General features: G+C 32.8%; 1 protein-coding gene across 1 annotated transcript in view; it reads left to right on the top strand.

Annotated features, from left to right (window-relative positions):
* The window catches only part of LOC140055295 (low-density lipoprotein receptor-related protein 4-like), a 45,307-nt gene that overhangs the window by 22,433 nt on the left and 10,622 nt on the right, over positions 1 to 12,252 (top strand). The window contains exons 12-24 of the mRNA XM_072100596.1: positions 1,790 to 2,020; positions 3,919 to 4,075; positions 4,383 to 4,600; positions 6,181 to 6,357; positions 6,679 to 6,801; positions 7,173 to 7,381; positions 7,765 to 7,952; positions 8,184 to 8,385; positions 8,891 to 9,080; positions 9,297 to 9,422; positions 9,901 to 10,038; positions 10,828 to 11,086; positions 11,905 to 12,064. Of these exons, the coding sequence (XP_071956697.1) occupies positions 1,790 to 2,020; positions 3,919 to 4,075; positions 4,383 to 4,600; positions 6,181 to 6,357; positions 6,679 to 6,801; positions 7,173 to 7,381; positions 7,765 to 7,952; positions 8,184 to 8,385; positions 8,891 to 9,080; positions 9,297 to 9,422; positions 9,901 to 10,038; positions 10,828 to 11,086; positions 11,905 to 12,064 (2,378 nt within the window). The remainder of the gene's footprint in view (positions 1 to 1,789; positions 2,021 to 3,918; positions 4,076 to 4,382; positions 4,601 to 6,180; positions 6,358 to 6,678; positions 6,802 to 7,172; positions 7,382 to 7,764; positions 7,953 to 8,183; positions 8,386 to 8,890; positions 9,081 to 9,296; positions 9,423 to 9,900; positions 10,039 to 10,827; positions 11,087 to 11,904; positions 12,065 to 12,252) is intronic.

Raw genomic sequence — 12,252 nt, 5'->3', positions numbered from 1 at the left:
CTCACGTCAACTCGGCCAAAAACTAATCCGTCAACTCGGCCTCTAAAAACTATGGAACGCAAAAAGTGCTAATATAGTAAATATTATAATGGCAGGATAAACATCACAGTACGGTTAGGACTTGGGCCTACATAATAGACGAAATAAAAAAAAAAGTTACATTTTACCAATGTTTCAAATTGACCAAATTTCTTTCTTTGAAACAGACCTCGTTTACCCATTTTCTTTTGGCTAAAATTATAGCGGAAAGAATAATTTCTTCCTTACTATCATCCGATGACCATCCAGAAACGGCTGCCATTTTAACCTTTGCCCGTTGTCACGAAATACGTCACAAAACGGAACAGGTGTGAATGTTTAAAACGGAACAGTGAACATGCGCGCGTCATGTTGAAAAAACGGCGCTGTCTTCCGTTCCGCGAAACGGAACAGGTACGGTGTGAATGCCCCTTTAGGTGATAAATTTTATTGAACAATACAGGGCGCGGTGGGTGTTAAAAAAACAGATGAAAATGCTAAGGCAATATTATGTTGTTTAGGAATTCCGTTGTTTAGTTTTTGCTTGACAAAATCAAAATATGCCATTTTTTCATGATGATTTCTTCAGTGTGTTTTAGATTAGTTTTTATGCTTGACAAAATAAAAATACACCATTTATTTATGATCATTTCTTCAGTGTGTTTTAGATTAATTTCCCATACATAAAATGTATTCATTGGATTCTCCATTATAATCAAATCACAAAAGTAATAAAAACAATTTGAATAGCGCACAATTGCAATAGAACTTTAACATAACAGAACATTCCGAATTTGTTTCCATAATCTCTTCGGTAGTTTGATTGACATCGTCATTGTACCCCCGAAAAATAAATGTGTGAAAGATTTTGTTACTGTAATATACCATTTTAATGTCACATATTATAGTTATTCACTTTGACCGTAACATATTGCTAATAATTTGAGAGAGAATATATACAAAAAAAAAAATTTTATTTTACTGTATTAATCTAATAATATCTATATAATATATAGGCCTTCTAAGAATATTTCGATTCTTTCTGGGAACATCCTTGTACCTATCAAAAACAAACAAACACTTACTGAGGGTTCTTACTGAGACTAACCAACCAACAATATAAATAGATACTACCTATCAATTAAACAAAAAACGATCGGGCCCGGTGTGTTATAATTTACATGGAAATTTCCGTATTATTTCGTCTATTATGTAGGCCTAACCGTACTATATCCTGCCATTGTGATAAATGAACTACTATATTAGCACTTTTTGCGTTCCATACTTTTTAAAGGCCGAGTTGACGGGTTAGTTTTTGGCCGAGTTGACTTTTGGCCGAGTTGACGTGTGGCCGAGTTGACTTGAGGCCGACTTGACTTGGGGCCGACTTGACGTGGGGCCGACTTGACTTTGGCCGAGACGGTTTAGGGCCGAGTTGACCTGCACCCGTTGTAAATAACAACTTTGCCTTATTCACATAGTTACCAACTGTCATGTCCGAATCATTTCAAATCTTCCAGGTTTGTAACTATGAATTTAGCAAATAGTGTTTTTTAAACATCATCTACTGCAATAAAAAAAAATACATGAAAATGTATTTGTTGGAACAGGGTTATGTCTGATTTACCTAAGGTTTTGTCCCTTTTATGATATGAACATTTTATTTCAATATGTCCCAAGCAATTTTATTACATGCAATATAAAACAATGCACCATGATAACCTGGTTAGACTAAAACTTAAAAAATGTTTAAATCAATGTTTATTTTTAGGCCCAGAGCCTTATTTACTGTTTGCAAACCGGATTGACATACGTCGTATTCAACCTGAGCACTCAAAATACACATCAATACTAAGAGGACTAGAGAATGCCATTGCATTAGATTACCATATTGGAGAAAATCTTGTATTCTGGTCAGATGTGACACTAGATATCATTAAGAGAGCATCACTAGATGGTACTGGTATTATGGATGTGGTTCATTTAGGTCTTGAAAGTCCAGGTTAGTAGTTAGTTAAATAAGAAAACCTATCTTATTTTAAATGTTAAATATAGAATTATAAAAACATGTAACCACTGATAATGGTAAAAATGTTCCTAAAATGGACACAGTTTTTCGTCTTTTGCAATTTCTTGAATGTAAATGTAATGTTTAAAGTCCGATAATCAAGAGTATAGTTCGTATAGTATATAGTGCAATCCTCCAACACACAGGTCTATTCCAATTTGTTTGTCTATCTCAATAGACCCACATCATGAGTTTAGCAGATTGGTATCCAAGACTGTTTACAATTTCATGGTATATACTGTACAATGCTGTTTTATATATTTCCCTAAAACCTATTTTGGATTATATCCTGTCATCTCAGTGTTATCTAATAAAACCAACAATTTTTAAATATTAAATATCTTTTTAGCTTTTTAAAAGCATGTATTTCTTCCAAGTGTCAGTATTTATTCAGGTAGTTCTATCTATTTAATGTTGGTCTTTGTAAGTTTTTATCAAATGATTTGACCATAACTTACCTTTCATTCACATAGTGATTAAGGTATGATTTAAACCGAATGTTAAAAGCATTCTATGATTTGCCCTAGTGTATTCTAACGATTATGATGCTAGATAAAATCTATAGATATTCATTATGATTCATGCAGATTTTAAGTTTAAGCCTTCAGGGTGCTTACCATTGGCCATTTAAGATTTAATAAGAATCCGTGGCAATACCTGTGAATATCAAGGGATTTGAATGATGACTATTAGAAGTTACGGTGACACTATGTGGATCATAAATGCTTCTTATAATGGAAGATTTTTCCATCCGCAAGTACAAGTGAGATAATAAAGTCATTATGCAGTGGATAATGTCGCAGGAAACATTATTTAATATAATATATGTTTTGCATATTAGTATAACCCCTCCATGGTATTAGTAGTCTTCAATTTAAATGTACATATTTGGTTTAACTTGTATATTTGTATGTATTTCTAACTTGTATTGGTATTCTCAACTTGAATACATTAGAGGTATTTTCAAAGATCCAACCTAACTTAGAATAAATAATTGTAGGCGGAAAGCGCATTTTTCACCTCTATATATTATCGGGATGGTTTTTTTTTCATTAAAAAAATAATCGTGATATATTACATGTTAGCTGGAGGCAGGAGGATTACTCAAAATATCAGGAAATTCCTGCAATTACCTAGAGAGTTTGGATTCTAATGATTCTAAACTAACATACATTGGTATTTGGGGGTAGACCATGGGATGCTGTCCTAGTGGCAACACGCTTAATTTCATAAATGTTTTTTCTGCCACTAAATTAAAATTTAGATCCCATTTTATTGAATACAATATCCATATAACATTATAGAAGTCCAGGACTGGAAGAGATATTTGTAAATTGGCAGACTGCACCGTAAACTTTAACCAGCAGTCACCAATATTATGCACAATGCATCGACAGTTAGCATATTATTTTGTAGATATGTTTCTGAGCGAGCATGCACAGAATTAATTTCTGACTGATTAGTTGCTTGTGGTGCATCATGAGAGGTACGAAAGGAGGCCAACACAGTGTTCGGGAAAAACCTGTCATATGGGTTGTCGATTTGACCATAATTATTGCGTTTAATTGCTGGGGTTTTTCCATAATTTAAGGCCAAATCATAATTTTACATATAGATTTCTGTGTAGTACCCTATTTATCTACATTTCTGCACGTCCGTAATATTTTGCCGAATTTCCGTAGTAATTATTGATGTTCCGAACTTTGAACTTTGTTTTGCTCAATATATTTATAGCAGCAGCTTCATATTTTTTTAATAATATTTATTTATAAATAAAATAAAAATAATAGTTAAAAATAAATTACAATTTTCAAAAATTCTTTTTATTACAGGTGGGATTGCAGTCGATTGGATTGGACGCAAACTTTATTGGTCTGATTCAGGCACATCAAGGATTGAGGTTTCCAATCTAGATGGCTCTCATAGATGTATTCTTGTCTGGTCAGGATTACAAAAGCCACGTGCTATTGCTACCCATCCATTGGTTGGGTAAGAATTCCATTTTGTTAAAACCAAATAAACTATATATTTATTGATTTTAACTGTGTCTATGTGTGTGGCATACTTATTTCTGTTTATTTGCTTTGTTTTGCTGTTTTGAAACACTTGCATTTTTCAACTATAAAGTTCTGTCTAAACTAATAAAGTTCTGTCTAAACTACCAAACTTGTTGTGACAATAAATTTATGGACACAATTTGACATCATATTACTACCATGTCAACTTTTATCAACATCTAATTTGTTTTTCTACATATTCTTATTTCACACAAACAAAATCTAATGAATGTTTACAGGCGCATTTTCTGGACAGACTGGGGTAATGAGCCTAAGATTGAAAGTGCAGCAATGGACGGCACTAATCGCAACGTTGTTGCCGATACAGGTTTGTTCTGGCCAAATGGTCTGACCATTGATTATGCATCAAGCAAACTATTCTGGGTCGATGCAAAACACCATGTCATTGAAAGTGCTAATCTTGATGGCTCCCAGAGGAAAGCTGTCATAAATGAAGGTATATACTAAACTGTAACTTTCTTCCACTATTTTTTTTTGCATTAATTTCAGTTCTTGCCGTTATGTTTGAATTTATGTTATTGTTTGCACACTATTGTATAATTGAGTAAAGGCAATACAACAGGTTTTGTAACATTATAACTTTAAAAACAATGAGACAGAGCTTTAATAATAATAATAATATTTATTCGGCAAAAGTTCATAAAGTACATTTTACAATTCATCTTGCCAGGAGCAAGTAATAGGCATGAGCCCAAACAGAAAACTGCTCTTATTCCATCATTACTTATAAAATACAAAAATAACAAAACTAGGTAGCACAAATTAAGTCAAAATAAAACAAAACAAAACAAAGTTATAATGAGATAGGCCTACACCAATTAAAAATAAGCTGCATTGAATAAACAATATAAACAATTACAGTACAACTTAATATTTTGAGATCAAATGTTTGATGAGTTGGGCTTTAAAGTCTGAAATTTAACCATGTTTAATCATGTTCATGATCGGTGACCATATATGCCATCACATTTAAAAACCTAAAATCATTAATGAACCGCACAGTACTTAATAATACTGATACTTACTGAATAATATTGGAGTTTATTTCATTTTTGATTTTTCTCTTTTTGTGTAGATATTTGTTCCTTAATCTTATTCTTCTTTAATCTTATTCTTCTTTAATCTTATTCTTCTTTTATTGAAGAGCCCTTCTGAAACGAGGTTTCAATTCTCTAGCATCCCATATATTGTAACTTTTTTTGCCTTAATTTATTGTGTATGTTTTTTTATTTTGTTTTTATAGATAGCACTTTTAACAATCAAGCAAATTAAAAATCAGTAAATTAAAAATCATTTTTTAAAACTTTCATAGGTGATGCTTGAATAGAATTGAAGATTTAGGAGCTGCAACTGCAATGACTTAACTATAGTTAATTACATTGCTACAGTAATCTCATCTAAATGCAGCAATATTTCAGAATAATTCCACTTGTCCTTTTCATTATATTTTTTTGTGGCTGCAGAAAGTGTACAAAAAGTGGAATCATTGCGCTTAAAATTGAGAGTGAGAAAATATCAGGAGTGCATGCTGTCCATTTTCTGGTAGCATTTTCAAATATAATAATAGGTCATTCACTCAAATGCGATATGTATGATTTTTAGATTACATAGAGCCCTTGCAGAGATTTACCTTTTTTGCTACAAGAGACAGAGAACATAAAATAGAAATTATGATTTAAAAATTACGGCATTTTGAGGGTTATGTAGCAGAAATACAGTCCAATACCAAACTTATAATGCAATCCACTGCTCTATTAGGCTTACAGAGACTATCCCATTAAATATAATCATTAATTCAGCAGACAAATGTATTTGGACTGCTTTGAAAATGTATGTTGGATGCATTTTCTTTGTAAGTTCAATTGTATTGAAAATGGTATATTTAATAGAAATGTTTATATTTCAAAGCATTACATTAAGTGTGCCCTATGGCTTACAAATTATATACTATATCTAAACAAGTAATTACTACTTATTGATTTTGGTAATAATAGTACTTACTATTGGTAATTGCAGGTTTACCTCATCCATTTGCTATTACACTGTTTGAAGACAATATCTACTGGACAGATTGGCATACCAAAAGTATTAACACTGCTAATAAGTTTACTGGAAGTCATCTTGAAACTATACAAAGTCAGCTACATTTCCCAATGGATATTCACTCATTCCACCCTCAACGGCAACCTTCAGGTAAGTTGTTTGTTAGCCAATTGTATAGATCAAGAAAAGAAAAACAGAAAGAGAGTATGAAGCTGTTAAAATTCCATTCTGTGATGACAACCCTCAGATTATTTCATCTTCTACAAAAACCTTCAGATAGCTTAATTTTACACTATACTAATATTCATCATTAATGAAAACCTTTAGTTACTGTATTTAATTACTTATTATTTATTATTAGGCCTAGTTGTAATAGCAATAAATTCATACAAATTTGTAAACATTGTAGGATAATGAAATACAATATGTGTCATATTTTTATGTAAAAAATGTAATTTATTTTGATTATAGGTGTAAATGCGTGTGGAATGAACAATGGTGGTTGCAGTCATCTGTGTTTGTTTAATGATGTTGGATTCAGTTGCGCTTGTGAAACCGGTTTTAGATTGGTTAACAATACCCATTGTTCAAACAGTATGTATGCTTAGATTTTTATGAATATGGTAAATCATTTGTGAACTGTTCTGTTTAATCAAATTATATTTGGTAGTCAAAGACCAAAAGAAAAATTGTATTTTAGTGATGGAAATTTCAGCTTTACTTTGTGTAACACTTGTGCACACTCTCCATAGCATGGATTCTGGCAACCCTCTATGACGTGAAGGTGTGGGTTTAACAAATGATTTAGGTGTTTTAGGAAAGTTTCCACCTTTCAAATGCAGAACTTGGCCACCACAACTTGTATGGATGCTTGCTTGCTTCAAATTATAACTATAGTATATAAAAAGGGAAAAGTGTTCAGTCTTCCCTGGTAATATTGTTTATTTATTTAACTCTCTGTTTAGAAATTGAGGAAAGTCTAATATTTTCAAGAGTTTCTGACATTCGACGGATTTCTTTTGATACTAATGACATGACTGACATCATTCTACCATTGGCTGGCCTTGAAGGTGCTGTTGCTCTTGATTGGGATGAAATCGATGGTTGGATATTCTGGTCTGATGTTGATGATGATTCTATTTCAAGAGCTAGATTCAATGGAACAGATCAAGAGGTAATTGTGGTAGCAAACTGGCTGTTTCAGTGATCATAATGGCTCGTTAAGCAGCTTAATTCTATATGGAACTCTTTCCAATAGTTAGATCTGGTAGAATCTATTAATCACAGTTTTGGTACCATTTTACTGTATTTGTCTGAAATCATATTCAGTAGCTAGAATTATTGTTACTTTAAAATGCAAATACCTTTTTCTTGTGTAGTTACCTATTTTTGTGTTCAGCATATGATAAGCTACATTTTTTTATGTGATTACCTACTTTCCTGTCCTATTCAGTAATTTAAGTAAGTAACATAAGTGCCAATGTTGAAATATATATAAATGACATATTTATATTTATTTAATATGTACAGTACTGTAACCCTGATTTTATTTCTTAGATTGTAACAGACTCCAGTTTAAGCAGTCCTGCAGGTTTGGCTGTTGATTGGATAACTAAGAAAGTTTATTGGACAGATGCTGGTAATGATCAAATTGAAGTATCCAACTATGATGGTAGCAAACGATCACTTCTTATCTGGGAGGATCTTGAGCGTCCTAGAGATATCATAGTGGATCCCCTATCAGGGTAAGAAATATGATAGTTACCCCGAAATATAAAGTAACAAAATGGTATGCAGAAGAACCTCTAGTCAGGACCTTTCTAGGTGCATCCCAAATGTTGAGAGAAGTATGCAATATATAAACTGCCTAATCAAAATAATATAAATGTATTGGTTTTATGTTTTTTGAATCTCAATACACATACACAAATGATTAACTTAAACAAAAAAGTAACTTTAGTTGTCTTCTTCCATAGCTTTATGTTTTGGACAGACTGGGGCACATATCCTAAGATTGAACGAGCCTGGATGGATGGTTCAAATCGGGTTGTTATTGTGAATGATAACCTTACATGGCCTAATGGTTTAGCTATTGATTATGAAAACAATAAACTATTTTGGGTAGATGCAGGAACTAATGTTATCGGTGTTTCAGACTTTAACGGAAATCAGAAGCAGGTAAGTACAACCATTTTAAATTACTCTAAATAAATATTTATGCACGCTGGTATTTATAGCGGGCTGCTTAAATGACTAGAACTGACTTATTTTTCAAATTTTTAGTGTTTAAAGACGAAATATAATATTGCAAAAGGCCTATATAGTATTATTTTATATACCCCCAGTACCTTTGTACAGTAGTAATGTATTGTAATGTATTGTAAAGCTGACTCAAAGAAACATGTATTCACTTCGATTACTTTTTAACAACTATTTTATTCACAATTCTACTATCTATATGACTCATACAAATTGGTATAGGTACAGGTGGTACTTGTAAACCAACTGATAACACAGGAAGTGTACTAACAACAAATGTATCATCTTGCCTACTGACTGGCACCATAGCTAGACATAACATATTATTTTTACATCAAATGCAGCTTGTGACCTTAAATTAGATCTAAAAACGTAGGTAAAGTGTCTTTAATATATTAGTTATTGTGTTTATATTCACTTCTAGAACTTAATATCAGGAGATCTCTCTCATCCCTTTGGTTTGGCTATTCATAATGACCGTATATACTGGACTGACTGGGAAGATAATAGCATTTATTCTGCAGAAAAGTCAACCGGACTTGATCGACAAATAATTAGAAGCAACTTGGAAGATTTAATGGACATACATGTATATCATAAACGTAAACACAAAGGTAAAACTAAGACATGTATTTAATAACTGAAAGGTTATAAAGAAATACAAATTATAATAATTACTGTTGTTATAATAAATATTAACAAACGTGTGTCAAAGAAATTTGTTGTGAATAATTGAAAGATTTTGTCATTATTATTAACATTGTTTTGTATCTTTGTAAAGATGTTAGATGTCACAACATAAAAATAATAAAATAATATTTTACTTTAAGGACATTCATCATGTGCAAAGAACAATGGCGGTTGTAGTGATCTATGCCTAATAACACCTCTTGGACACACCTGTGCTTGTCCCAAAGGTATATTAATGGGTCCAGATAGGATGTCTTGTAACAAAGGTAAGATCAATAGGCCCAATTGAAAATGGTATGAGTGTATAATACTCCATCATGATAGGTATGAAATATACACCCATTTGAACTTACATTCAGCATTAAAATTAATTATATTTCATATAATTATTCCAGTTGATTTATCAGAAACAATTTTTTAACTGAAGATTTTAAATCAATAAGTGGCCACCTCCTGTTAGAGGCCACCTGCCTTAACGGCCGCACTTTCAAAATGTGTCTGAAAATCATAAATAATACTAAACTAGTACCTGATCATAAACAATAAAAGGCAATTAGCTAGAGAATTTAGATGCCCGTTGCGTTAAGAACGTCCGAAAAATATTGTGCTTAATATAACCATAATACGTGATTTTGGCCTCTATAATGGCAGAAACTCCCGTCTCTTTTCCCAGTCCTGAGGGTGGATGCTTATGGGAGGTTCAACTGTATGATAATGAATTTGACTACTTTAAAATATTTACAGGCTTTGAGAACTTTTTGATATTTTCAAAAAGGCGAGATATCCGTGCTGTATCACTTGATGTACCATACATGGCAGACGTGGCTTTGCCTATCTATGGCATTGAACATGCAATATCTGTGGATGTCGACACTGTTGAAGGTAGGTATAAAGATGTCAACATGTTTTTAAATATTTATATATACCGTACTGACGCGGGTATAAGCCCATACATACAGACTTTCGACTAATTTTCATGAAAAATGAGGCACTCGGGTATAAGCCCACCCATTAATTCGAAGATCTACAGTGTGTGTCGTAATACATTATTTTGTATTTGGCGACGTCCATACACCGAATACACCTACCTTTGATCATAACCAAGCTAGGCTAATATACGCTAATGAGGCCTAGCAGTCCTGTTTTGTTTACACTCCATCGCGGTCGAAGATCGCTTCACACACAACGACGCTACAAGTCGCCAAAACGGAAAACCACTATTCGGTATCGGCTGCCCTAAACAAGCTTATTAAATTTCTTTGGTACATTACTATTTAACGAACATTGTATACCTGCTTTTCTGCTTGATAAATTCTTGTTGTTTAAAATAAGATATTCTACGATAAATTACACGAACTATAAGCTTAATTTTCCGACACTATTCACACACTATTTTTAGAGGCAACGTCGTACACGTGAGGGCGCTTGTTCGCATGGTGGAATACACAGTGTACATGTGCTGTTTTTGACGATCTGCATTTTTGGATCCTCGAGTATAAGCCCACCTCCCAAACTTGACGTGATTTCATGTTCAAGGGGGGTGGGCTTATAACCGCGTCAGTACGGTAGTAGTAGACAATTTTCGGTATTAAATAAAAAACTGTTTATTGCAAAAACACAATTTTTTTATAAATGTTATATAAATGAAGTAATGTTATATTTTCTTTTAAGGAATGGTTTACTGGTCTGACCAAAGCAGTAAAACAATTTCTAGAGCCCCACTTGATGGGTCATATATTGAGGATATTATCACTGAAGGAATAGATATACCAGACAGGCTCACCATAGACACAAACGGACGTAAAATTTATTGGACTGATGCAGGTAGAGATTTGATAACGGTGGCTAATCTTGATGGAACTCAACAACGTGCTCTAATCTGGGAAAATATAACTAACCCACGTGCTATTGTGCTACATTATGAAGCAGGGTTAGTATTGATGATCTTTCATGAACAATTATTTATATATCTATCTTCAGTGAGTGAGTGGCCGAGCAGACAAGACAAGACAATGAAACTGTAATCCATAGCCATAACATCAGCAAGGGTTCTAGGCTCACAAGTCTTCTCAGATAAGGACTATAAACCGTAGGGCCAGATGTACACAAAATACTTGTGTGTGCCTAGAACCTAATACATCTTTTGAGACAAGTAGGGTGTTACCCTGGTGTACTAGCTCATATCCACTGTTATGGACAGACAATTATGTGCTAGAATTGGCAGCACTGACATGACGTAACACTTAGAAGAGAAGCATGTAGTTGAAAAGTGTAACATCCAATGATCGTTGGAATGGTGCTATATATATAAATTTAAAATATTATTATTATTATTGTACAGCAAACTGAAAAGATAGTTTAGATGCAACTCACTTTCTATGACATTTTGTAAAGACTACATTTATACAAAAGAATTCCCTGCAATTAAACATTTACTGTGATTAGATTACAATACAATAGTTGCCTTATTCATTTTCACATACATTCGCATCTGTGATCTTATCACTGCTACAGCAACAATTGTAACTTGAAGCTTGTATTGAATACACTTCTGCTTGTATTTCTTCAATCAATGAATCGCCAATGTCAGCGTTACGACCTTGTTCTAAATTTGTTCAGAGGAGCAAAATACACATATTTTACTTCTTCCATTGTGTTTAGACCTTCACTCATTTAGGGATTTTCAAAAAGAATTAAAAATCTCACACATAAATATTTATTCCAACAATCTATTTTGCTTAATTTCAGGTATTTTTACTGGACTGATTGGGGCAAGCAGATGATTGAGAGAGCTTGGATGGATGGAAGTCATCGTCAGCCAATTATCTACCACAACATTGTATGGCCAAATGGTCTCACCATTGATAAACAGATGGACAAACTCATTTGGAATGATGCAAACTTGAATGTAAGATTTGTTGAAATTTGAAATTATAATTAATGAAAATAAATTATGTTCTCATAGACCATGATATAAAATAATATCAATAGTACTTGTTGTTATACACAATATTATACAAATAATGAATGTGTATGATAAAAACATTCAAGTAGATTCTTGTCATTGCCCATAGTTCTGATCTTGTCGTTAGCAGA

Source organism: Antedon mediterranea, chromosome 7, assembly GCF_964355755.1.
Source record: "Antedon mediterranea chromosome 7, ecAntMedi1.1, whole genome shotgun sequence".
Lineage (NCBI taxonomy): Eukaryota > Metazoa > Echinodermata > Crinoidea > Comatulida > Antedonidae > Antedon > Antedon mediterranea.
The sequence above is the reverse complement of the archived record's forward strand: the minus strand, read 5'-3'. Positions and strand labels throughout refer to the sequence as shown.